Raw genomic sequence first — 25769 nt, forward strand, 5'->3', positions numbered from 1 at the left:
AACGCGGCACGATTAAATTGAAACTGTGCGAGTACAAGTTGCTAAATGCTATCAAAAGTGAGGGAGCAAGCTGGAGATGGTAAGATTAAATACATCAATAACACTGTCCAACATGAACACTGGAAAGAGAGAATGACTGTCAATTGCTAGCTAGCGCTCGTCATAACGACCACGAACCCTCGATATCGATAAGCCGCTGGACAGGGATTATCTGCCCCGCTGTCACAGCACACGCTGCCCCGCACCTCACTAGATCCCGCTCCCGGACGGCTGGCCTGAGCTCCTTATTGAGTGCGCATCTCTTGATCAGCTTCAACATCCTTCACGTGCTCGTGGCTGGAAAGCGTTTGGACAGAGTCCTCGGGGAAGGAGACTCTGTTGGTGACAGAGTCAGTCATTTTGTTCATTTGTCTGATATCGAGAGAGTCTTACGAGAAGCCCTTGATCAGTGTGTACTCGTGGCCGATGGTGCCGCCCTGGTCTTTGGCATGTTGCTTGGCCCTGCGCGGTATCAGCTTCAGTTCGGTAGAGAGATAGATCCCGGGAAAGGATCTTCTTACGCCTCGATCTGCTCGGGGGTAGCGTCGTCCTTGCAGGTCACCTGTGTGGTGGTGATGTTAGCTTAACGATCAGAATATACAATGGCCGATAGGTCCACATACGATGTAGGAAGGCATGGTTGTAATTGTAGTTGGCTTGGGTCTGTTGGAGAAAGGCTGTGTGTTTGCAGAGAGAAATCGCAGAGATGGAGACAGGGTACGGATCCTCCTTATAAACATCTGGCCGAGGGTTGCCCAGGCATGGAGACGAACAAGCGTGGAGGCCTAGTTCACGAGGACGGCGGGGTGAGAGGGGAATACGTCATGCCCGGTGTATCACGCACTACAGCCGGTTCGATACAAGCCGTTTCAGCTTGTGACGCTTACTGGCGGCCTTCCATGGACTTCAACAGCGCTTCCATGTCCAGTTGGGGTGGAAACCGCGGGATACGCGCCTGTTTTGCCTGGCACGCCAGATTACGTATCTGGCATCGTGCAGGAGGCTTGCCCAGTTGGGCACTGCAAGTCATTTCTGAAGTTTGAGAGAGATGTGATATCGCGCATGCAAGCAATCACCTGCCCATTTTGGAGGGTCGAGAGCGTCTCTGGAGTGGTGTTGCAATGGGACGAACCCCTCAGATTAGACATGCCGAAGCTCAGCCATCCCAGTCAGGCCAGGTATTCTAAAGTGGGAGAGGCTGAGGATCACCGACGACTGGTTTTGGAATCATCTCGAGTTACAGATGATATAGTACAAAACTGTAGTGTAAGTGTCCTACACAGTGTAAGCTGTAAGAACCAAGTTTAGATCTTGGTTGCTCTCTGGAGGCTGCCTCCCTGTTCCCCGCTCACCCGCTCCCACCTCCAAGTGAACCCCACCATATGATGCAGGGCCCCCGCAGGGATCTGTTATCGATAGGGCTTATCGCTTATCGTCGAGGATCCGCCAGCCCAAAAATTTCTGGAGCTTTGCGCAGATCGAATTGGAAATGGAGACTTGTCGCGACTTGGAGTTTTGCTGCTGGACTCTTCGGTGCAGAAACGCCCGAATAACCACAACATCGCGGCGCAACCATGGAACAACAAAATAAGCCTCACAGGCCGTCCAAGAAGTCCAAGGATAAAAAGAAGGCGCAACATACAGGCCGTAAGTTGGTTTCAGGGCGTTGCGATGCGATTAGAGTCGCCATCATCCCTCAAGGTCGCTAACAGTATCTTCAAGAACAAAACCCCAAGGCCTTTGCCTTCTCTAATCCCGGCAAACTTGCAAAGCAGGCGGCGAGATCCCACGATATCAAAGAGAAGCGCCTCCATGTACCCCAAGTCGACCGTCTTCCCGATGAACCTCCTCCGCGCCTCGTCACCATCGTCGGACCTCCTGGTGTGGGCAAGACAACCCTTCTAAAGTCTCTCATCCGCCGATATGCAAAGGAAACAATGTCCGACCCCGTGGGGCCAATCACGGTCGTCACCTCGAAGAAGCAGCGATTAACCTTTATTGAATGCCCCAACGAGCTCGAAGCCATGGTCGACATCGCCAAGGTCGCCGACATTGTCCTGCTGATGATTGACGGAAATTTTGGATTCGAAATGGAAACAATGGAGTTTCTCAACGTCCTGGCCGCCACCGGTATGCCAGGAAACGTCTTCGGTATTCTGACCCATCTCGATCTCTTCAGAAAGCCACAAGCGCTCAAGGACGCCAAGAAGAGGTTAAAGCACAGGTTGTGGAACGAATTGTATCAGGGTGCCCATCTCTTCTATCTTTCTGGTGTTTTGAACGGCCGTTACCCCGATCGGGAGATTCATAACCTTTCCCGCTTCCTGTCGGTTATGAAGAACCCTCGTCCGCTCGTATGGAGAAACTCGCACCCTTACACTGTTATCGACAACTATCGCGACATTACTCACCCAACCAAGATTGAAGAGGACGAGAATTGCGACCGGTCGATCGAGTTGTCTGGCTATTTGCGCGGTACCAACTTTGCAGCGGATGGGCAGAGGATACACATTGCGGGCTTGGGCGATTTCACAATAGCTAGCATGGAAGCTCTGCCGGATCCTTGCCCGACCCCCTCGATGGAGCAAGCGCTTGCGAAGGCCACTGGAAAAACTGGGAGGAGGCGCTTGGACGAGAAGGACAAGAAGCTGTGGGCTCCAATGGCCGACCGCAGTGGTCTCAAGATTACTGGTGATCACATTGTCATCACCAGGGAGAACGGTTTCGCTTTCGATAAAGACGCCGAGGACGTCGAACGTGGCGAGGGCGAGCAGCTTATTGTTGATCTACAGGGCGAGAGGAAACTGCTTGGTTCTACTGACAAGGGTGTCAAGCTGTTTGCCAGCGGACAGGAGCTCACACAGGTTCCAGAAGAGGCCGACAGCGGGAGGAAAACCAGGAGAAAGGCGCGCTTCGCTGCTGGGGATGAGCCTGGCGAGGATGAAATTCCCGACGACGAGGGCTTCGAAAGCGGAGAGGAGGATGAAGAGGGCTCAGACGTTGAAGAGGACGAATTCGACATGTCAAAGCTGGGCAAGATGTTCAAGAAGCAGCAAGACAAGGATCAACCAGAAGACGACCTTGCCTTTGCCGACAGTGACTCTGACCTTGGTTCTCTCTCTGGCGACGAAGACGAGGAGCTGGATCCCGACGAGGACGACGAGGACGTTGACATGGAAGACTTGGGTTCTGATGAGGAAGCCGGTGCCCTGAAGTGGAAGGATAGCATGTTTGAGCGCGCCAGTAAGCTTCACGGAAACAGAAGACCGTTCCGTGCTGTGGATCTTGCCAGATTCATGTACGACACTGCCCTCAGTCCCAGAGAAGCTCTCAAGAAATGGAGGTGCGAGGAAGAGGAAGAAGAGGAGGAGGACATTGAGAAAGACGAGGACGACACTTTCTTCAGGAAGATTGGCGATGATGAGCAGGAAGATTTGACCGAGGACCGCGCGATACCAAGCTTCGACTATGAGGATTTGGCTGCCAAGTGGTCAAGTGAGGATGCTGTAGAGGCTCTCCGGACCAGATTTTCGACTGCGAACCTGGTTGATGAAGAGGGCGGGAACGGTGATGATGACGACTTTTCCGGGCTCGACGATGATGATGAGGACGACGAGGGTGATGGTGCTTTTGAGGATCTTGAGACAGAGGAAGCGCATGGCGGTGATGGTGACGAGGACGAGGATGAGGACGGCGATGAAGATGAGAGTGAAGAGCCACCAGAAGCCAGCTTGGAGGCTGAACGTGAAAAGAACGCCCGTCGTAAGGAAGAACTCAAGCTACGCTTCGAGGAAGAAGATCGCGAGGGTTTCAAGAACGACAAGGCTGTCGCTAGGCGAGAAGGCGGCGGAGATGATGAGTTTGGCGAGGACGACTGGTACGATGCCCAAAAGGCTCTGCTTCAGAAGCAGCTTGACATCAACAAGGCCGAGTTTGAAGAGCTTGACGAGAGGCAAAGGACGGCGGTTGAGGGTTTCAGAGCCGGCAAGTACGGCAAGATTGTACTCGAGGGCGTCCCAGCCGAGTTTGTCAAGAACTTCTCGGCCAAGAGACCTATCATCGTGGGCGGTCTCTCTGCTACCGAGGACAGGTTTGGTTTCGTCCAAGTCAGAATCAAGAAGCACAGATGGCACAAGAGAATCCTCAAGACGGGCGACCCCTTGATCTTCTCTCTCGGCTGGAGAAGATTCCAATCTCTTCCCATCTACTCCATCTCCGACTCCCGGACGAGAAACCGCATGCTCAAGTACACACCCGAGCACATGCACTGCTTCGGCACCTTTTACGGCCCCCTGATCGCCCCCAACACCTCCTTCACCGCATTCCAGTCCTTCTCCTCCTCCAACCCGGGCTTCCGCATCGCAGCCACCGGCACGGTCCTGTCGGTAGACGAATCCACCGAAATCGTCAAGAAGCTCAAGCTAACCGGCACCCCCTACAAAATCTTCAAGAACACCGCCTTCATCAAGGACATGTTCAACACTGCCCTCGAAATCGCAAAGTTTGAAGGCGCGGCCATAAAGACTGTCTCGGGCGTCCGCGGCCAGATCAAGCGCGCCCTGTCAAAACCAGACGGCCACTTCCGCGCCACGTTTGAGGACAAAATTCTCCTGTCCGACATTGTCTTCCTCCGCGCGTGGTACCCTATCAAGCCGCACAGGTTCTACAACCCGGCGACGAACCTCATCGGCTGGCAGTCGATGCGCTCGACGGGGGAGATCCGCCGCGCCGAGGACTTGGCCACGCCGCAGCTGAAGAACAGCCAGTACCGCAAGATTGAGCGGCAGGAGCGGCATTTCAACCCGTTGAGAGTGCCCAAGAAGCTGGCTGCCGAGCTGCCGTTTAAGTCGCAGATTGTGCAGACGAAGAAGCAGAGGAAGGAGACGTACATGCAGAAGAGGGCCGTGGTGGTTTCGGGAGAGGAGCGCAAGGCGAGGGATCTCATGCAGAAGCTTACTACGATCCGGAAAGAGCAGGTTGCGAAGAGGAAGGCGAAGAAGGAGGAGAAGAGGCAGGAGTACAGGAAGAAGGTGGCGGATATTGAGGAGAGGCTGGAGAATAGGGAGAAGAAGGAGAAGCAGGCGTACTGGGAGAGGGAGGGGAAGAAGAGGAGGGCTGGGGATGGGGGTGGTGGGGGTGGGAAGAGGAGGAAGTAAATAGTCGGTGGGTGTTTTGTCTGTCTGTGAGATTACCAGGCGTTGATATCATGGTTGAGGAGGGTACATAAGGTGTATAGGCCAGGAAAGTGAAACACTTTTGCCAACATCATGTTGCGTGTGAAACACCAATATTGGGGAAGACACATTTCCTGAGAAAGTACGGGCTAACCGCCAAAGGTGTATTCCTGTTTCCCAATATACATACAAACACTTATTGTAACTAACACTAACTAACATACCAGTTAGAAAGGCCGGGGGGTGGGGGGGTATTCCTAATCCTACCAGCCAACTACTCCTTTCCTTTCCTTTCTTTTTCCTGTTCCTTGTTCCTTTCCCATTCTTTTCCCACCAGCAAAGTCAAGATAATTTTCAAATCACCCCCAAAAAAAAAAAAAAAAAAAGAAAAACACTTCCAAATCTTCTAATCAAACCATGCAACACCCTCTGCCTCCCCTCAGCATCAAAGCCGCCCACTGACAACCTCCTTCTCAAAAATCTTCACCCCATAAACATCATAAAACCTCATATCTCCCACCGTCTCAATCTTGCTCGCCCTGAACCTCTCATCATCTTCCTCATCCCCACTATCGTCACTCTCATCACTACTCCCATTCCCCCCAATGGCATCCAACCACGCCGAGTTTCCGCTCCCGTCAGTTTCGATAGACGGTAGTATCAACCCCGAGCTCGTACTCCCCAGCCCCGTCGTGGCACTCATCTTCTTGACCTTGTTATTCTTCTCCTTTTTGCGCTTGGGCAAGTCCCTCGCCCTGATAAGCCGCTCTACCCTGTCGTCGTCATCGATCGAGATCCACTCCAGCTTTAGGTGAGGGTGATGAGAGAGGTTATCAATCAAAAACTTCTTCGTCTCCCTCATGACCCAGACACACGTGTCCTCGTTGCGCAGCTGGGCAATATGCAACGCCCTCAACGACACCAGCCCCGCAAGCCGCTGCATAAATGTATGCTATTTTTCACGTCAGCACCTAGGGATCAACCAACCAGTCCAAAAGGGGGGAAAAACATACCATAGTCCTAATACTCATGCAAGCAGCCAGCTCCTCCAGCACCCTCCCCTTCCTACACAGCAACAAGACCGCCTTCTCGTTCAGATCCCAGCTCGGATCCGCCAAGTTCTTGATCATCAAGTACTTCAACGTAGGCATGTGCTTCTTTAGCACCAACTTCCGAATCTGTTCGATAGTAGTCGGTGTCCTGGGCGCAAACGACTCAGGCTTATACTTGAAGTCCCGCTCGAGCATAAACAACTCCTCCACCGCTTCCAGCTCGTGAACAAACGTCAAAAAGACTGGTGTGACATTGTCGGTAAAGATGTGTCGCAGAGGCAGAGGGGCTTCCTTGTTGAGTTTGGCCATTTGAGCCCAGATTGGCGCTTGAGGGCCTACGTTCAGGAGCGTCAAGTGACGGAGACATCGGAGGTCGATGGCCCGGTACAGAACTGAAGCCTTGACCGGGATGAGGTAGATGGCTAGAACCTGGAGAGCTAGACCTCTTGTTGTCCGCAGGTAGTCATTCATCTGCTGGTTTTTGAGCGCAATCGAGTCAACAGCGGACACGGAGGAAGATGGCCGGGGAATTTGCTTCTCGGCATCGTTGATCTCGGCTTCGACTGTCGTGAGCTCCTTGTGGATGTCTGCAATGCTCTGGCTGATGGTGTACATCTGCTTCTCAGCCTCGGCGACACGGCTAACATCGACCGGTGTGTCGCTGGAGCGCATCCTCTCAATATCCTTTGTCAAGTCCTTAGCTTGAGTCTCAAAGATATCGACCTTTTCAGCCAACGTCTTGAAGTTGGCTTTTTGCGCGGCTAGGTTCGCCATAGCCTTGTTCACGTCGGCCGACACCACGCTGCCACTCGTGGAGGGCGTGGCCAAGGAAGTCGTGGAGGCAGACGGGGTCATACCAAATTCCTTCGAAGAGGTGTCCTTGGTTGGGCCATCTGCACCATCAAGCTGGAGAGTCTCCTCGGGCGCCTCAATGTCAATATCTTCAGGGGTCACATCATTCTCCGTTTGCTTGTCCTTGGAAGCGTCTGCAGTGCCATCACCAAAAAGACTGGCAGGCTCTGTCGAGGCCTGTGCGACCGGGGCAGCCCCTGAGCTCTCTGCGGTCGCCGGCTCCTCTGCCACCGATTGATCTGTCTTTGATGAACTAGAGCTCCCGTTTGTGCTTGGCTTATTTGACTTTTCTGCCCTCTTGTTCATCGTATCTTCAACGTACTTTGTTGCGGCGGCCTGGAAAGTTTCGAGAATATTCTTTTGGGTAGCATTGACCTCACTTGGATCGGTGTTGTCGTTCAGCTCCTTCACAATCCTGGTCATCACGGTCTTCAAGGCCTGGGCAAACTCGTGCGTTCCATTGCCCCCGTTCGACTCGACCTTGGTCTCCTTTTCCTTTTCCTTTTCCTTCCCCTTGTCTTTCGGCTTTTTGGGCGGCTTTTTTACTAGATAGACCTCAACATCCAAGATCCTACCCAGCACAGACTCTTGTGCCTTTTTCTCTTCCATGGCCCGGAAGGCTCTGGCAGGACCGCTCATGTCATTGGCCATGTTTGAACTAGAGCCAGCCGGGGTAGGCTGGAAATCATCGTCGACATCTGAATCGTCCGGATCCGCCTCGGGGGCAGGTTTTCTGGCCTGTGAAGCCAGCTTGTCCGAAAAGGAGAGTTTCAGCTTAGTGAGAGTTGCCGAGGAGTTCCGAACACATGATTTGATCTCTGTAACCATATCGAGCGAGTCGATATCCAACACGGAAAGACTCCTCAGTTTGCCGAAGCCCGACAGCGTCGGTGGCTCCTTGGAAAGGGGCGTCTTCCGTAAGGCTTTCGGTCGGTGAGGCTTCGGCATTGGAGGTGGAGGGGGCGGAGGCACATTGACTGTGACGGAGGTCACGGGCACATAAAACCCAGAGGGCGGCGGAGGCAGCGTCGAAAACGGGGGTGGTGGAGGGGGTAAGTTCGACATGGGAGGTGGTGGCGGGACAGATGTGACGCCCAGCGAGGCTGATGTTGAGGTGGCGGCATTGTATGGAAGGGGAGGAGGCGTTTCGTAGATAGAAGGTCCCTCTTGTAACCGAACATGAAGATGGGCCAGTGTCTTGATACTGTGTAGTTCTTTGTAGAGGGTTCGACTAAGTTCGACACGGATATTCCATCTGAAGAGGAAATTGTCAGTACTGGATGTGCAATAGACCGAGATGGACACACCTGAACCTCTCGAGAGCCCTTGCCCTGCGCAGCGTCATAAGCAGCAGTGTGTTCATGAACTTTCCGCAGCTGAGATTCGCCAGGTAAGCCTTGTAGGCTGTTTCGGCTTTGTGGCCGGCGCTGAGAGTGTCCAGAGACAAGTCTCTCAGGTGCTGAGCATAGTTGTAGTCGCTAGTCACAAAAGTGTCAAGACCGCCGGCCAGGCCGTCTATAGGCGAGTCGTATTCGGGGTCATCTTCGTCGGGGAAGACAATATGGAAATTGCGATAGAGTTGGGCGGCAGCGAGTTCTCGGCAGTGTCTCGACACGAGGGCAAAGCATATCAGATCGGCCTGGGAGCAGTTGCGGACAATTTCTTTCTGGACTTCGTTTGGCAGGGCCATGAAGCAGAAAGGTGGTTTCTGCCTGCCCGGAGACGAAGCCATATCGGCGATAAAGATGGATGGGATCTAATGCTCGTCCTAGCAGAAGATGGGGGCGCACGCAGGAAGAGGAGGAAGATTTGAGTCAAGAAGCAGTGAAAGAAGACGGGTATTGGAATGGAAATGCAAGATTTTGATTCTGGCAGTCTTTTTTTTTTTTTTTTTTTGCTGGCGCCAAAGAAGCAGCCAGCCGTTCGTTGTTGCAGAGGGGTTCATTATCGAGGTGCGGCAGAGACGGTGGGAAATCGACAAGTTCTGGCCAAGAGCCGGGGTGTGCCCGGGGGGTGCCTTAGCGGATGTGCAGCACTCTGCAGCGGGCAGGGTAGGGCAGGTGGGGGAGGGTCCAGGTCAGCCTCTCCCGCCTCCCTGGCCACATAAAAACCGAGACTGCAAACCACCAAAATCACCGTCACTTACACAACCACGTTGATATTAAAACGTAATTTTCTCAACAACAACTTGATCAAATCCTCTTATCTTTTAACCACTACTGTTTTAGTACCTTTGAAGCATATAAGAATTTTGGTAGAATTTTATGGTTGTCTTTGAGTGAGAATGGTGTGTATGAAAGGCTGCTGATTGTATAGTGTCTTCGGTTTTTTTGTGGCCAGGGAGCCCGTCCGCAGGGCATCCCCAATTCCCCAGCATGTGACGCTCGGACCACCTCAACATGGAATTCCATCCATTCCAATGGCACCTTTCTGAAGCAACCACCTCCAACGTCGGATTTTTTCTTTTTCATGTTTGATGGTCCGTGTGAAGGCCCAGGACTCGGTATTCCGCCATCCAATCATTTTCAGGGACTCTAGATATAACATGCAGGGCCCTTGTGGCTACCTTATCCCATAGAGTGCCGTCTATCCGCTCAGGGCATCAACTTCAACAATTTAACCCCACCATTGCCTAGGCATCCACGCAGTAATTAGTGGCTGCCCGTAACATGATTAAGATTTTATGTTGCAGCATTTTTGCTTATGTCTCGTACAGATCTACTTCCCAAGAAACTATCTTCTCCTCTTCGGTTTTGCTCTTTCCCTGCCATTGCAACCCTCTCTGTTGGCACAGCGGTTGATCATTGAGGCAGGGTAGATTGCTTAGGGCGAATCATTTCCCTTGGCTTTCAGTGCCACCAGCCAACAACTCAACCGAGCCCTGTGTGAAGACTCATTCTTTTAGTCTTTTCTCACACACCCAACACACGGTGCCAATCACTGTTCCTCATCGACAATGGCCGACGTAGAAGAGCCGCGTTTCAACTCGCTGGCAGAGCGCATTGCTGCTCTCAATGCCCAGAAGAACTTTCAGGCGCCCCCTTCGACAGCAGGGAAGCGGCCCCCACCCCCGCCACCTCCAGTGAGGGCTGCCACCATCACCACCACCACCACCACCACCACGACACCATCACCATCATCACAACAGCCCCAGAATGAGACGGCTCCGGTGATGCCACCCCGTCCAGTGAGGGCCTCAACGGAGAAACTCCCACCTCCACTTCCTCGTCGAACCACCACCGACATTGAGAAGGGAGATCGACCCGCACCGGGCCCGGGACTGGGACGGGTGCTCCCGCCTCCATTGCCTTCACGGGATTCTTCTTCGGCCAAGGGAACACCGCCGGCTCTCCCCTCTCGCCGGCCATCATCAAATCTCACTCTTCCTACCCCTGGAGGCCGGAGGAATTCCAACTCGTCAGACATCTCATATATATCTACCATGTCTAGTTTGTCACTGAACCAAGATGGGCCGACTCCAAGAAGAGGGCTTCCGCCCCCATTAGAGCAGGCAAAGCTCCCTCCTTTACCACCAACTCGTCGTGAGCTCGAGGCCAAGGCGAAAGAAGAGGCCGCAAATACCCCTCCTCTCCCTCGTTGTGTGACAGAGCCACCACCTCAAGCCATGCCAGAGCTTCCCAGTGGCAGGCCCTCATTGCCCCCTCGGCTCCCATCCAGGCCAGCAAAGTCACCCCTGATGAACGCAACTGAGGCCCCATCTCCCTCTCTCCCAGCTAGACGCCTCCCACCCCCTCCATCAAGCTACAAAAACCCCAAATCCGCCCTAGAACTAGGTTTCAACAACAAACCCAGACCAGCCGACGATGTCCCACCCCCTATTCCACTCGCTTCCCGCCCAAGCATTTCCCAAATAGAAGCCGTCCGCTCCGCCTCAACCCCCTTCCCAACAGCAGCAGCAGCAGCAGCAGCATCATCATCATCATCATCATCACCACCCCCTTCCTGCCTCGTCTGCCGTGACTTCTCCGGCCCTGACACGGTCGCCGCCCAGCACCCCTACACCTCCCTCCCCAGGCAGGACCCCATCTCCTACCTAGCCCACCACCTCTGCTCCCCTTTCCCCTCGCCCACCGACAAAGCCCGCGCAATCTTCACCTGGTGTCACCACAACATCGCCTACGACGTCCACGGCTTCTTCAACAACTGCATCCCCCGAGGCCTCACACCGGCAGAAACAATCTTTTCGGGAAAAGCCGTCTGCGAAGGCTACGCAAGAGTCTACGAAGCCATCGCCCGCGCAGCGGGTCTGCACTGCATTGTTGTCGGCGGTCACGGCAAAGGCTACGGCTTCAGCGCCCTCAAAAAAGGGGAACGGTGCCCGCCAAAGGACCCGACTGGCCACGCGTGGAACGCGGTCATGATCGATAATGATGAGTGGAAGCTTATTGACCCGTGCTGGGGAGCGGGGCATTTGGATGGGGGTACGAACGGGTATAAGAAGCAGTTTAGCCCGGGGCAGTTTGCGAGGAGCAATGAGTTTTTCGGAAGGAGTCACTACCCGAGCGATGAGAGGCATTTTCACAGGAGGGATGGGAGGGTGCCGAGTTGGGAGGAGTACATCTTGGGGGAGACTGGGGGGGAGGAACCGGCGGGGTGGATGGGGGATGCGGAGAGGGAGGGGGGGTTGGATCAGAGCAATTTTGAGCCGAAACAGAAAGAGATTTGTGTTTCAGGGGCGGGGGAGGGATCGGTGACGAGGTTTCAGTTTGGGAAGGTATGCCCGCATTGGGTGAGTGAGAAGCACGGGAGGGGGAGGCAGATGTTGATTTGTTTGGTTTTTGGGGAGGATGAGAAGAGGGCGGGTGGGAAGGAGAGGTTCGTGCCATTGGAGACGGACGGGTTTTGGTGGTGGCTGGATGTAAGGACGAGGGATTTGGGGGGGGTGGGGAAGAGGGTGAGGTTGGTGGGGATTACGACGGTGGATGGGAGGGATGCGAGGGGTTTGACGGGGGAGGAGTTTAAGAGGGTTGTGGGGAGGAAGGCGTTTGCCATGTGTGGGATGGTGGATTGGGTGTTGGTTTGATGATAATGATTGTGGGGGTTTGGAAGTGGTTAACACCTAGGAGGACGGGATGGGTGGTTTGTTCCCGCTTTGAGACGGATAGAGACGGACAGACACCCAAAGTGCCGGGAACAGGAAACGGGACCCAAGAGGAAGATGCATCGGTAAAATCGCAATGTTTTGCTCATTATATTCACTCTCTGTTCCCAACGCCGCAAGCCTGCTGATAACCGCGCTACAAAATGACTTGCTCAAATCAACCCCTAAAACTAACAGCAGGCACCTCCTCCCACCTCGGCAAAATATCCGGCACCGGCCCCAAAGGCGTAATAGACAGCGGGTTGATATTCGTGTGCGATTTCGTGTAATGGAACTTGATGTGGTTGAAGTTTGTCGTGTCCTTGAACGCGGGGATGTTCCAGTACAGATTCCGCATCCACTTGTGAATAGCAGGGTAGCCTGACCTGATGTCGCGGATGTTGCACTTGAAGTGCTGGACATACACAGGCTATTTCCCGTTAGCTCTCTTCCTCTGTTGTCGGGGGGGGGGGTTGGAATGATGAACTTGAACTCACATCAAACCTGACAATAGTCACAAACAACCTGATATCCACCTCGGTAAGCCGCTCCCCAAACCAATACGGCCCCTCCGTCCCGTCAGCAAGATGCTTCTCCGCCCGGTCGAGGGCTTCAAACAGAGCCTTGACGTTGCGCTCGTAGGCCTCTTGGGTGGTGGCAAAGCCAGATTTGTAGACGCCGTTGTTGATGAGGTCGTATTGCCACTCGTGTGTTTCGTCAATCTCCCTTCTCAAATCCTCAGGATACAGATCCACCGATTTGAACGGCTCGTCGATCAGCCCGTTGAACTGTCTTGATGTCAGCAACCGCCGCTCCCTTTTTCTCCAGTAGAAAGGGAAGGGGGGGGGGGCTCACCTCCGAATTCAACATCCTCAAAATCTCACTACTCTCATTGTTCACAATTTTCCCCCCCTTCTTATCCCACAACACCGGCACCGTAAACCGTCCCTCATACTCCGGGTTCACCCCAAAGTAAACCTCCCTCAAATGACTCAAACCCCCCTCGTGAGGCACCACCCCCTCCCCCTTGACATCCTCCTGCTCAGCCTCCTCATCAGTCACAAACCTCCACCCTTTCGGTCCCATATGCCAGTGGACAACACTAAAGGAGATGATGTCCTCCAGCCCCTTGAGCTTGCGGGCAATGAGCGTCCTGTTGGCCCAAGGGCAGGCATAGCTCACGTAGAGGTGGTACCGGCCCGCTTCGGGGGGGAACTCGGAGCCGGGGGACGAAGAAATGAAGGAGCGGAAGGTGGACTGCTGGCGTTTGAACTCGCCTGACTTGTCGGAGGGGTTGACCCAGTTTGTGATTACGTTATCGTCCTTCTGCACCTCCTTTCCGGAGGGAGTGTCTTGGGCTGCCTAAAAGGGGGGGGGGGTGTTAGTTTGGTTGGGAGAGATGGGAGGGGGAGTGGGGTATTACCATTTTGAAGTTGGTGGTGGTGGAAAGATATCGATGTGTTGACACTTTGATAGATGATGTGAATGAAGAAGAGCGTGTAATCCTGAACGAACCCTTGCTCAAATGTGAAAGTGATGCTGTCCCTCTCAAAAGCGGAGATATACTGCTTCTTATACTCATTGGTCGTTGCTTCGTCCCAAACTTTCATCAGACGGAAAGCCAATGATGAGATGAGGGGTCCAAGTTCTTTGGAATCAATCAGCAACGGAATGACTAAGGGTTCTGCATTTGGTTTATACCACTCCCGTCCACTTCCGTCATCAAAACCCAGTGTTGTTGCGGTTCGTCCCAGGAATATATCCACTCACTACCTCACGCCAAGTGTGGATTCATTCATCAACTGACAAATGGTGACGTAATCCCCACTATTCCCACTGGGCTTACTAACTGTCAAACTCATCGCTGGTTCAACCGTTCGCGACGCGATAGCGGTTTAGAAGCGCTTTGTTTAGAAGGTGGTCAAATATGAGTAAGCAATATCGTATAGGTAGACCAATTTCCGGAAACAATTCCAGGTCGGTTTGTAGGGGCACCAACTTGGTGTTGAGATCACGGCGTTTAGGAGTGAGACCCACCAGCCTCATCGACGACATCCTGTAAGATACCTAGCAAAAGATCTGAGATTATCTTTTGGAATTTGTTTCCGAAAAAGAACAAGACTATCTCAGACTGCCAGCAAGATTCAACTAGAAGCAGGATATCCCGAATGCATATCCAACTTTTATAACTGCAAAATCCCTCCCAAGCTGTTGAACAGATCCAACTTCAGAGATTATTCCAAGCATCGAGTTCCCATCAGCAAAACAAGCAAGACGTATATAAAATGCCAACATAGCAAAAGAGAAAAATAGATTTTGCTTCCATTAGCAACAACCCCCCCCTAATCCCAGGTATCATCATAGTACATTACTACGGGCGGCATATTTCCACGCCCATTAACGACAAGAGAACAAAATGAGCAAAAGCCAACCCATCCAATAACACCCAAGTCACGCCATCCTAAATTGCTTTTGTGCTTTCCCCTCCTCCAAAATCCAATTCCATTTTTTCCTAAGATATAAACCACTCCCCCCCAACCCCCAACTAATAACCACACCAAACCAAACCAACCTCACTTCTTCACCACTCAAGCGGCTCAGTCTTGGTCTCACCCCTATTCGTCTTGGGGACTGGCACGGCCTTGGCAGCCAGCTTGCCACCCTGCCCCTTCCTCTTCAGGTACGCCCGGCCGTCCAGCCAGGGGGTCTCGAGCGTCATCTTCTTCTCAAACTCGGAGATCTTATCCTCGAGCTGCATGGTAAGACCAATGTCGTCGAACCCGTTGACCAGACAGTGCTTTCTAAACTCCTCCACCTCGAAGCTGCAGATGGTGTTGCCATCCTGGTCCTTGATGAGCTGGTTGGGGAGGTCAATCTCGATCTCGCGACCGGCGGCCGCCTCGGCGTGCACCTTTTCGAGGTCGTCCTTGTTCTTGATGGCAATGGGGAGCATGCCGTTCTTGAACGAGTTGTTGAAGAAAATGTCCGCAAAGGAAGGAGCAATGACGCTCTTGACGCCAAAGTCGTTCAGAGCCCAAGGGGCGTGCTCGCGGGAAGAGCCGCAGCCAAAGTTGGGACCGGTGCAGACAATGATCTTGGCCCGGCGGTATGGCTCCTGGTTGAGGACAAAGTCGGGGTTCTCGGTGTTGGCATCAAGGTAGCGCCACTCATAGAAGAGAGCCTTGCCAAGACCGGTGCGCTTGATGGTCTTCAGGAACTGCTTGGGGATGATGGCGTCGGTATCAATGTTGGCCTTCTCCATCGGGGCGGCGATGCCCTTGAGAACGGTGAACTTGGGAAGACCGGTGCTGCCGGCCTTGGGGACAGAGGTGTTGACCTGAGGAGAGGAGTCTTCGGGCTGGTCGGTGAGAGCTTCCTTCTCATGGTCATCCGTCTCGATGCGCTCATCAGCATGAGCCTTGCCAGAGGTGGTCTCGGGCGCGACAGCGGCCTCGATGTGAGGGCTGCCCTTGTACTCGGCAAGCTTTCTCACATCGGCGAGCTTGCCGACGATGGCGGCAGCAGCAGCCATGACGGGGGACATGAGGTGGGTCCGGCCCTGAGCACCCTGACGGCCCTCGAAGTTGCGGTTGCTGGTGGAGGCGCATCTCTCCTTGGGCGACAGAATGTCAGGGTTCATGCCCAGGCACATGCTGCAGCCAGCCTCGCGCCACTCGAAGCCGGCATCGGTAAAGATCTTGTCGAGACCCTCAGCCTCGGCCTGCTCCTTGACGAGACCGGAGCCGGGCACGATCAGGGCACGCTTGATGTTGGAGGCAATCTTCTTGCCCTTGACGACCGAAGCAGCGGCGCGGAGATCCTCGATTCTGGAATTGGTGCAGGAGCCGATGAACACCTTGTCGACCACAATGTCCTCCATGGGAGTCCCTGCTGCGAGACCCATGTACTCCAGCATGCGGCGGCCCGCGGCCTTCTTGACCTCGGTGGGGAAGGTCTCGGGATCGGGAACGCTGCCGGTGATGGGGACGACGTCCTCAGGGCTGGTGCCCCAGGTCACCGTGGGGATGATGTCCTTCCCGTCGATATGAACATCAATGTCGTACTTGGCATCCGGGTCGGACTGCAGGGACTTCCAGTAGGCGACCGCCTTGTTCCACTCGTCAGACCCACACTTGGGGGCCAGGGGGCGGCCCTTGAGGTACTCGAAAGTGATCTCGTCGGGAGCGACCATGCCGGCTCTAGCACCACCCTCGATGGCCATGTTGCAGATGGACATGCGGGCCTCCATGCTCAGGCTGCGGATGACGGAACCGGCAAACTCGATGACGGACCCGGTGCCACCAGCCGTACCAATCTTGCCGATGATGTGCAGGACCACATCCTTGGAGCTGACACCGGGGGACAGCTCTCCGTCGACCAATATCCTCATGTTCTTGCTGCGCTTCGTGATGAGGGTCTGTGTGGCGAGGACGTGCTCGACTTCACTGGTGCCGATACCGAAGGCGAGGGCACCAAAGGCGCCGTGGGTCGACGTGTGACTGTCGCCGCACACAACGGTGGTGCCCGGCAGAGTGAAGCCCTGCTCGGGCCCGATAACGTGGACGATACCTTGTCTCTTGTCGCTCAGGCCAAAGTATGTGACGCCAAACTTCTTGACATTCTCCTCGAGGGTCACGCATTGCGTCCGAGAGTCGTCCTCCTGAATGAAGCTGGCAATGTCTCTGAGAGTTTTTCTCGAGGTGGTGGGGACATTCTACGGGATCCAGTGTCAATGGCCGATGATGATTGTCTTCAAACGGACATAAAAACATACGTGGTCAGTTGTGGCCAGAGTGCAGTCTGGTCTCCGAACCTTGCGGCCGGCCTTTTCTAATCCCTCGAAAGCTTGCTGTTGACAGTATGTTAGTTTGATATTCGGGTCAACAGCAAAGAACAGACCAGAAGACATACTGGAGAGGTGACCTCGTGCACGAGATGGCGGTCGATGTACAGAAGAATGGTACCATCGAGCTTCTCGTCGACAATGTGGGCCTGGAAGACCTTGTCGTAGAGGGTTTGTGGTGTTCGCTCGGCAACCGGCATTTTTGTGTCGTTTGTCTGATTCGTTCTCCTCCTGGGAGTTTTTTTTGTTTCCGCCTTCTCGATGTGTGTGTGTGTTTGCGAAGTCAAGCAATGCTAGAGGAGCGGGGGGAAAGTTGTCCGGCGGAGTCTGTGATATACAACCACTTTTTCAGATGTCGTTGCTCTTTGTTGAGTTGCTCTTTCAAATGAATAAAAAAAAACTAAAAAAAAAATAGTGTCGAGTCGAGAGTGACGAGTTGGCGAGGGCAAGAGAACAAAGTTCCTTCGGATGGAAAACTCCTCTCTCGAGCAACAATCTCAATCTAGACTCAAGAACTGTGGCAAAAACCAAAACAATTCTCGTCTCTATTCTTGTGAGAGGCAACCTCAATCTTATAAAGTACAGCCCCTCCTCGGGGGGACGATGACGGATTTGGGCTGGCAAGTGTTTCCAATCCAGCGGCAAAGCCGATGATCGGAGAGCTGCAGCTTGCTCCGGTTCACGGAATGCGGGGTGGCCACCTCAATTTCTAAACCCCATCCCGCCATTGGCTGACCGTCTCCAGGATGGCCTGTCTCTCCCCGCCCCAGGCCCCCCAGCAGGGTTGAGCAGCGGGGTCCTTCAGCCTGCGCAGCGAACAAAGTTAGCGTACCGCCCGGGCCGGAATCGAAGGTTCGATAACCCACCCCACAGCGATCAACCCAGCATCTCGACAGAGCTTCATCCGCATCTCTACGTAACGACAACAGCTTCCATTCGCAGGCGGGCTTTAACAGAAAACTCTGTAATATCATTCTGCTCTCTGAGCTTCTACCGTATAAAAAGAAACTTCTTCTGAGGGATATAAACAGATATCCTCCTCAAAAAGCTGGGTAAAGCCGATAGAAGCCTTCTTTCGGTATTCCGTAGATCATCACACCTCCAACAAGAAATCTCGACATTTCCCCACATTCTCGTCTGATTCCCGCGACTCACACATGCCACACAGCGCCTAGTCCTTCCAAGTCTGACATACATATCACAAGAATCGTTCCCTTACCCTCTACCGATTCCCCCTCGGCCTCCCCCCCAAATTCCGGTTTCCCACTCCTCACCACTCCATATCACGTCTCGGCCGGATAGAAACATAAATAACGAGTCTCATATCTCTACACCTATATCCTCATCATACACTCCAGAAATAGGGACTCTGCATAGTGCACACACATGTCTGTCGTGCCTTGACCGCCCATCCCACCCATCCTATCGCTCGGCAACGTGTACAATGTATAAGTACCTACCGTTCTATTCCTATAACCTCCGGCATCGCTTAGCATGTCCAATATCCCCAATATCAACCAACCAGATCCCAACAGCCTTCCCCCTTCCTTCCCCTATCCCATCCCAAAAAAGCCCATCAAACCCTCAATGCGAATTGCCGACCCCCATTCTATGGGGCAATGGTACCTCCAGTCAGCTTATCAGCCTGCAACCTCACCGTGCAACCCACTTCGGTTCAACAACACACAATCTTCTTATCATCAGTCCATCACTCATCATCAGTCAAACTCCTCTCTCACCAAAAGCCAACCAAGTCAACAACTGTCTCAAATAACCACTACTCCATACCAATTATTCCGTGTGCTAGACAGACTACCCCTACAGTAGTACGTACAACACTAACAAAAATATCATCCTCTCTCTCTGCCTCAGCCCCCGCCAAAACCTCAAAATCCAGCCACAACACTCAACCCCCTGCCCACCGCCTTCACCACTCCCAAAACCGTAAGAACCCCCCTAACCAGCCACATCCCCACACACAACACCCCAAACAGAAACACCACGGCGCCCACCCCAACCCAGACATCTTCCCACGTCGACTGCGCCAGCTCAAACCGCCTCCTCAGCTCCGACTCGCCGTCAAAAACCGGCTTGACCATCCCCCAGTGTGCTTCCACCAGTCCAACCACCAAGTTCAGCACCACAACCATCCAGCTCACCACCTCTCTGCACACATCACCAACCTTCAAAGACCTCTCGAACCACCTGACCCCCCCCTTGGTGACTGTTGGTGTGTTCCTGTCCCCCGCTAGTGTAGTAGTCTCCAAAGGGGCTAGACCTTGGCCTTGATCATCCTGCCGATCCCCCTCCGGCTCCGCCGCGGCCTTGGCTTTCGCTTCCGCCCCATGGGGAAGTCGCCTATGCCGATCCGACATCGTTGTTGTTCCTTTGAACCATGCCGACGCCGACACCGGAACCGGTACCGCCCGTGTCCTGTCACAAGACGTCGGCTCCTTTATCGGTAAGGCCTGTGACTCCGTCTTTGGGTCGTGAACGAGATGTGTGAGCGCTGCTCTGGCTGCTCCCCGTGCAATGGCGTGATCCAGCTCCTCGTCTGCTTCCTGAGCTGGTGACTGATGGTGTGGACGAGGACGGAGGGTAGAGGTGGACTTTGGCCAGGATGGGCTTCGGCTCTGAGTGTTTGCGGTGCCGCCTCCTTCCCCGTGCTTCTCCTTTCTCATCGTCTTGCGCATCTCCCTGGGTTCCGACTCCTCGGTGCCGTCGCCGTCGCCGTCCAGCTTGGCCGTCTTCTCTTCTGGTGTCTCTGGTCCTGGCTCCTCTGTCGCTAGCGACGTAAAAGCGGTCTCTGGTTTTGGCTCTTCTGGTGTTGGCAGCAAGTCCCGAGCACTTGGTAGCACCGCCACCTCCAGTTCTGTAATGACTGTCGACGTAGCCACTGTCGTGAGAGTCTCGCTTTCTCCGTCGCTCGGCGAGTTGTTCGGTTGCGTGCCGAGAGGGAAAGCCGGTACCTCTAAACAGACGCTGCTGGGTGTCCGGGTCAGAGACCCCAGTGATGCGGGACTCGAGCCTTCCATGATCATCGTCATCGGTGACCGAGGCCCGTCTCTCCACTCGTCGACTGGTTCGACGCAAGGACGGCCGTCCACGAACGGGGGAGGCTGACCGCGTTCGGAGCCAGTAGTGGTGGTGATGGGTGTGTAGGCAAATCGGGGTTCCCGGTCGTTGTTCGTGCTGCTCGTTCCCCAGAGCCCCATGGCGGTTGTGTGAGCCTGGTTGCTCTCGTCGAGGCGGCTCAGATCGTCCAGCAGCCTGGCTGCCCAGAGATCCGCCGGCTTCACGTTTTCCAGCTCCAGGGGCTTGCTACTGGTGATCCTTGGGGGGATCTTGTTCCCCGGTAGACTGTAACGGAGCCAACGCTGTCTGAAGCTGCCCCGATCTGGTTGCTCCTCCGACTGGCCGTCGCCGGACTTGTTTGTCTCTGGGTGGCCCGAGGCTACACGACGAGGGACCGTTGGTGGAAGGCTGAAGCCAAGCGACTTTGGTCTCGGGAGCGTGTGAGGCTTCAGCTTTGCCGTCTCTGCATTCCCGTCCACCCTGTTGCGTGTCTGGTGATGGTGCTGATGCCGGGTCGAGACGGCGGGCAGGCTGGTGTCTCCTGCTCGAAGGGCCGGACGGTTTGCTTGACTTGCCGTCACCGCCGTCGCCTTCCCTAAAAAAGGACCACGAGGTGAACCGGCGCTGACGGGTGTCCTATGGACCGTGGTTGCCTCGCTGTCCGAAGTATCGGGGGACATCACACTCCTCTGTGACTGCGGTATAGGGCTCAAGTCTGGCTCGGCCACGCAAGCCCAGGCTTCTCCCTCTTTCCGCCAGACTACATTTCCGCCATGCTGGTTCAGCACTGTTCTGGCCGCCTCCTTTCTCCGCTCCGCCTTTTGGTGCTCCTTTCTGATCTGAGCCTCAGTTTTGGCAGCAACATATGCCTCGCGCGCATCCTGTGCTGTGTGGGCGAGTGCTGCGAGATGGGAATCTGTGGGAGAGGACACTGTTGCGTCTTCGGAGCTCGTGGTTGGAGTGATGACATCCATGACGCCAGTGTGAGGGTTGATGCTAGTGACCCCAAGGAAGTCGCCGCTCTGCTTCAGAGTCCGTCGTTGCTGGCGAAGCTCTTGCTTTGCGAGGTAGATCTCCCTTGTATCGCCTGTAGACATCGTAGGCTGAGCTGTCGGGATATTGCTTTTCTTTGCCGTGGCGTTGCCGCGAGGTGCCCAGTCGCGCCGGTCTACCTCAACAGGATGAGGTTTGTCCTGCTTTAGGGCAGAGGTGTTTATCGTCAACCTCGGCAGCGATGAAGCAGGCTGCTTGCCCAAAGCGGCTCGCGTGCTCTGCATCCGATGAGGAATCGGTATGGGCATGTTCCAGCGACTGGCTGGGATGATATCGGAGTCACGGGGACCTGTGACGCCGCTCGGGGCACTGCTTGCGGCCGGGACAGGTATACTGCTGCCTTTTTGTCCGTCTGCCGAGGATGAAGAGTTTCTTTTGTGTCGAATAGTTCCACCTCTCTCAGGGCGTTTACTGGGACGAAGCTTGTTGAAGAAGCTTGACATGGACGTGGTGATGTTTCTCCTGCTCCCGGGTGGGGGGGACCCGTTCGAGCGTCGAGGAGGCAGAGGCTTGACATCTTGACGATTATTCCGGTCGTCCAGTATTCGAAATGGGAAGGGCGACGGTGCCTGGGGCCGTCCCTGTCGCGAGGGGGCAGACATGTTGAATTCCGGGCAGTAGCTTGTGCAGAGATAATAATGCTCTCTCCCCGGGATGTGATGCTAGCGGTGCGGCTTTGGAGAGCACCGGCTCGATGAGTCGGATGTGGGATAGGGTGAGGTGAGGTTGGAGAGTCAGTTCGGACAATCAGGTGGACAAACTGGGTGCCGTCCAGGTTGCACCCAACCCACCCTCATGGCAAGAACAGACGACAACCAGCAGGCAAGTGCCGGTTGTGATCCGGACACTCTCGATCCCGTCTCTCCAAGGTGACTTCCGTCTGGCTGTGCATATCTCCTTCCATCACAAGCATCGGGCCGGTGATGTCCTTCGTTCCTCCGGAACATGTCTCGGTGCTCAAGCCTAGCAGACCACTTGCCCATGATGTCGTGAAGGCTCACTCACAGCTGTGTCTTCCTGACAGGATTAGGAGCGTTCCATTGCTCGTGCTTTGCGTCTTGGGGTCAAACTAGTGCACCCCTTGTATGAGATAGACAGCACATGTAGTCTAGCACCGTGTGACAGGCGTCAGATTCACGGGTGCTGGCTTGGCGAGCGATCTCACCGCAGTGCCACGTCGTAGAGAATCTGTACCTAGATGTAAGTTAGAGGTACGGCAGTTTACCATGCCTTTACCGCTGCCACTTCTCACCGTCATGGCAGCTCCCTAAGGTGAGGTAACTCGTATATTCTACCTTGCAATTATTTACCCCCCTGTATCATCTATACACATTTCCCCCTTCTCCCCCACCAGATTTTCCCAACCCAGAATCTGCAACCCCCCCATTGATATAGACCCTATAATGCAATCCCAAAACTCCCATAAAGCATCAACCCTTTTCGCCCCTTCTCTCATCACCACTCACCAACCCCCCCCTGACTCCCACTCCAACTCCTCCCCCTCCCCTCAATAACCTCATTAAAACCCCCTCCCCAATCCCCTCATTATCCTCCCCATCACCACCCCCCCCATCTCCATCCCCACCACCAAACAGCGCATCCCAAACCCTAGGCAACCCACCAACCCCTCCGCTCAACTCCCTCGGAGCATCATACCACTTCCCCCCCTGTCCCCCCCGCGAATTAATCAACCCCATCCACCCCCCCTCCTCAATAACCTGCCTCTCTTGCTCAATCACCCCCTTGACAACCTCCTTCATTCCCATTCCCATTCCCATCCCCTCCCCGCTTTTGTTAGGCGTAGGACTCGTCCCCATGGTTGGCTGAGATGTCAGACTGCAAGGGTTTATATTCTCCACCAAGAGGTCGACAGCCTTGTTTTTGGTGATGTGATTTGTTGTGTGCAGCGCTATGGTGTACAGCGGGCCAGAGAGCAAAGTGTCGGTTGTTGGTTTGGGGTTATTGTTGTTGTTGTTGTTGTTGTTGTTGTTGTTGTTGTTGTTGTTGTTGCTGTTGCTGTTGTTGGTCGAACCCTGCGCTGCTGTTGTTATTGGTACTACTGATGATAACACCGCCACCGGGGGTGAGGGTTCTTTCTTGATGGTGGTGATCACAGGGGCAGGGGCGGGGGCGGGTATTGGTGCCCCGGGGACGGGGACTGATATCTTGACTTGGGAGGAGAAGGAGGAGGAGTGAGTTGATGGACTTTGGTGTTTGCTGGTCATGGTGACCGTGGTAGACCGGGACCAAGGGCGCATTTTTTGACCTATCGGGCTAGTTGTCAAGCTGCGTGCCAAGGAGAGCATGTCATGTAAGAGAGATTCCCATTCCATTTCCTGCTCTGTATCCCCTTCCTCGTCGTCGGCTTCGATTATCCCTTGCTGGAGGGAGCTCAGACTTAAATTTGGGTGAGAGGTGCGAGGGGAGGGAGCAGCGGGTAGGGGGGTGGGAGGGGTGTAGCTGATTAAGAAGGGGTTGAGGGCCAGAGAGGGTGGGAACATGGGTGGTCGTTTTGGCGGGAGGGATGGTATCCTCGACACCAGAAACAAGGCTGTTTTGAAGTAGAGGAGGTCAAGAAGAAGAATGTACAGGTCTGGTGTGTTGGGCGCGATGGAGCCGAATCGGGCGAAGAACTCGGAGATGATAGGGCCGAGACGTTTTGCTCTGGCTCGGAGGCAGGCTGATTGGCGACCTTCGGGTCGGATGGTCGAGGCGGAGAGCTTGTGCAAAAAGGCCATGGTGTCGTGTTGGAAGGTGGCCATTAGTTTTCTGGCCTCCTTCGTGTCTGATATCACTGTTGGCCCCTCGGCCGTCTGTAGGCTCGCACCGTCGTCGTATACCCTCGAGACGTACGACTTCTCCGAAACGACCGGGTGGATAGCTGTCGTGAAGAAACACGACGTGACTTCTAGCCGGGCAAATAACCGAATGATGTCGGGCATTTCCAATCCGTCTCTCTGATGACTCGTGCCCAGTGGTGGCCACACAAATATTGATGTGTCGGATAGGCAGTCGAAGACATTAAAAGGCATGCTCTGTAATATTCGAAGACCATTCACAAGGTGAGTCACGGCCACCGAGTGCCTCGACCTGACGGTTTCGAGAAATATAAACGCCAGACAGCAGATGAGTGTAATCCTGACCGAATCTGGACCCGTCGAACCGACATGTCGTTGCAGCTTTGCGATGGATTTGTTGTACTGCTGAATAACAAACACCTCCAGTGCGTCGCGGGTGAAGCCGTCGAGGACCTTTTGGTCTGGAAACTGAACCAACGTGTGAGCCGCCCCGAGGGCCACCACGGCGTGCTTGACCGCCTCATCCTGACAGCAATTTGTCGATGGCGATATCACCTTGTTCCAGAACACGGTATAATGAGACAGGTGCTGCGGCGTGCTCGGGTCAAACCACGTGGAAGAGTTGGAACGAAACCGGCCAAAGAAGCGTTTTTCCGTGTCGGTCCCGTCAATGTCAGCCGGCGCAATCCGGCGCATCGACCGCAACGCCTCGCTCCATTGACACGCCTTTACGAATTCCACCTTGGCCAGCTCGGCAGTGCGTGTTGGGTCGGCAGGCGAGGACCGGTAGCGGGCGTAGGCCGAGCTGGAACCCTTGTCGTAGCCATCACACGTCCTCCCCGTCGACGTGCACCGAAGACAAGCTGGCTTCTCCTCTCCACACTTCACCCGACGGATCCTATTACCATCACGGTCAGAATCTTTTTCTTGCTGTGTCTCGTCATTACTCACTTGCTGTCGATCCTTGTCAGCCATTGAACCACAAAAATGTTCTTCTCTAAAACCTACCAGGTGATGCAACCGGTCCTGACTTTTGGTCTGCTCGCTCTCGTCCGCTTCTTGATGTGACCCGAGGCTGTGGTGGTCGAAGCTGTTGTTGTCACTGATGATGCCGTTGGAGAATTCGTCGCCGATATCGTGGGGCTCGGATTGCTGCTTTTGGTATTTCCCCCTCCGGTCGTCTGTATATGAAGCGGCGGCGGCAATCTCTGCAGCCCCTCGGCCATAATGCTCGTGGTTCTCTCTTCCCCCTGGGTGTACCCGTGCTACTGTGTGTGTATGTGTATGTGTATGTGTGTGTGTGTGTGTGTGAGAACCAAAACCGAGATCATTCGGAGACAGGAAAAAAAAGAGGTCTTCCCCTCCCTTTTTGGATCTTTTTTGGTCGTGTTCCAGGGGCAATGTAATGTAAGCCAAGGTGAAGGGTAGGTAGGCAAGTGGACACCCGACTGCTTGACACTAATCAATAACCGGGCATAGATGCGCCCTCACAGATTCAGAACAAGCACACCCACGCAACGGCACGCCGAGAAGCGAAGGAGGAGATGATGTAGCGATAAAACAAAAACCCCCATGTCCCCATGTCTCCATACCTTACCCTCCTCAGATCTTGCATCATTTTTTGAAGGGTAGTTGAAGTAGGAGAGGAAAAACAGAACTGCCTGGGCCATCTTGGCCCCCCCGTTTTCTTCCACCACGCCGCCTTCTCACCCTATCTCACCCACTCAGCTCGAATCCTCTTTTATCCTCTCCATCTTGTTTTTTGCCATCTCTCGCTTGTCC

General features: G+C 54.3%; 8 protein-coding genes across 8 annotated transcripts; 2 read left to right on the forward strand and 6 right to left on the reverse strand.

Annotated features, from left to right (window-relative positions):
- Nucleotides 1-284: 284 nt before the first annotated feature.
- Nucleotides 285-1046, reverse strand: QC763_303590 (uncharacterized protein; the record flags this gene model as incomplete). The annotated part of the gene is made up of 4 exons (XM_062910810.1): nucleotides 663-1046; nucleotides 561-601; nucleotides 433-501; nucleotides 285-375 (listed from the first exon to the last, which is right to left on the reverse strand). Exons 1-4 carry the CDS (start codon nucleotides 777-779, stop codon nucleotides 285-287), a joined length of 318 nt encoding a protein of 105 aa, XP_062766785.1. The 5' UTR covers nucleotides 780-1046.
- A 499-nt stretch (nucleotides 1047-1545) lies between these two features.
- BMS1 (Glycoside hydrolase 2 (Mannanase, beta-galactosidase)) lies at nucleotides 1546-5330 on the forward strand. Its single transcript, XM_062910811.1, has 2 exons — nucleotides 1546-1686; nucleotides 1762-5330. Exons 1-2 carry the CDS (start codon nucleotides 1614-1616, stop codon nucleotides 5193-5195), a joined length of 3507 nt encoding a protein of 1168 aa, XP_062766786.1. The 5' UTR covers nucleotides 1546-1613; the 3' UTR covers nucleotides 5196-5330.
- A 27-nt stretch (nucleotides 5331-5357) lies between these two features.
- Nucleotides 5358-9137, reverse strand: QC763_303610 (uncharacterized protein). The gene is made up of 3 exons (XM_062910812.1): nucleotides 8425-9137; nucleotides 6227-8372; nucleotides 5358-6165 (listed from the first exon to the last, which is right to left on the reverse strand). The coding sequence occupies exons 1-3, from the start codon at nucleotides 8847-8849 to the stop codon at nucleotides 5659-5661; spliced, it is 3078 nt and encodes a 1025-aa protein (XP_062766787.1). The 5' UTR covers nucleotides 8850-9137; the 3' UTR covers nucleotides 5358-5658.
- Nucleotides 9138-10073: 936 nt separating this feature from the next.
- On the forward strand, nucleotides 10074-12161 carry QC763_303630 (uncharacterized protein; the record flags this gene model as incomplete). Its single annotated transcript, XM_062910813.1, has 1 exon — nucleotides 10074-12161. One exon carries the CDS (start codon nucleotides 10074-10076, stop codon nucleotides 12159-12161), a length of 2088 nt encoding a protein of 695 aa, XP_062766788.1.
- Nucleotides 12162-12226: 65 nt separating this feature from the next.
- ECM4 (S-glutathionyl-(chloro)hydroquinone reductase) lies at nucleotides 12227-13800 on the reverse strand (the record flags this gene model as incomplete). Its single annotated transcript, XM_062910814.1, has 4 exons — nucleotides 12227-12648; nucleotides 12716-13006; nucleotides 13074-13580; nucleotides 13642-13800. The coding sequence occupies 4 exons, from the start codon at nucleotides 13798-13800 to the stop codon at nucleotides 12397-12399; spliced, it is 1209 nt and encodes a 402-aa protein (XP_062766789.1). The 3' UTR covers nucleotides 12227-12396.
- Nucleotides 13801-14799: 999 nt separating this feature from the next.
- Nucleotides 14800-17773, reverse strand: LEU1 (3-isopropylmalate dehydratase; the record flags this gene model as incomplete). The annotated part of the gene is made up of 3 exons (XM_062910815.1): nucleotides 17130-17773; nucleotides 16993-17067; nucleotides 14800-16932 (listed from the first exon to the last, which is right to left on the reverse strand). Exons 1-3 carry the CDS (start codon nucleotides 17259-17261, stop codon nucleotides 14800-14802), a joined length of 2340 nt encoding a protein of 779 aa, XP_062766790.1. The 5' UTR covers nucleotides 17262-17773.
- A 1174-nt stretch (nucleotides 17774-18947) lies between these two features.
- Nucleotides 18948-21791, reverse strand: QC763_303660 (uncharacterized protein; the record flags this gene model as incomplete). The annotated part of the gene is made up of 1 exon (XM_062910816.1): nucleotides 18948-21791. One exon carries the CDS (start codon nucleotides 21789-21791, stop codon nucleotides 18948-18950), a length of 2844 nt encoding a protein of 947 aa, XP_062766791.1.
- Nucleotides 21792-22619: 828 nt separating this feature from the next.
- Nucleotides 22620-25657, reverse strand: QC763_303670 (uncharacterized protein; the record flags this gene model as incomplete). The annotated part of the gene is made up of 3 exons (XM_062910817.1): nucleotides 22620-24941; nucleotides 24996-25252; nucleotides 25585-25657. The coding sequence occupies 3 exons, from the start codon at nucleotides 25655-25657 to the stop codon at nucleotides 22620-22622; spliced, it is 2652 nt and encodes an 883-aa protein (XP_062766792.1).
- Between the last annotated feature and the right edge of the window lie 112 nt (nucleotides 25658-25769).

This window comes from Podospora pseudopauciseta, chromosome 3 (assembly GCF_035222475.1).
Source record: "Podospora pseudopauciseta strain CBS 411.78 chromosome 3, whole genome shotgun sequence".
NCBI lineage: Eukaryota > Fungi > Ascomycota > Sordariomycetes > Sordariales > Podosporaceae > Podospora > Podospora pseudopauciseta.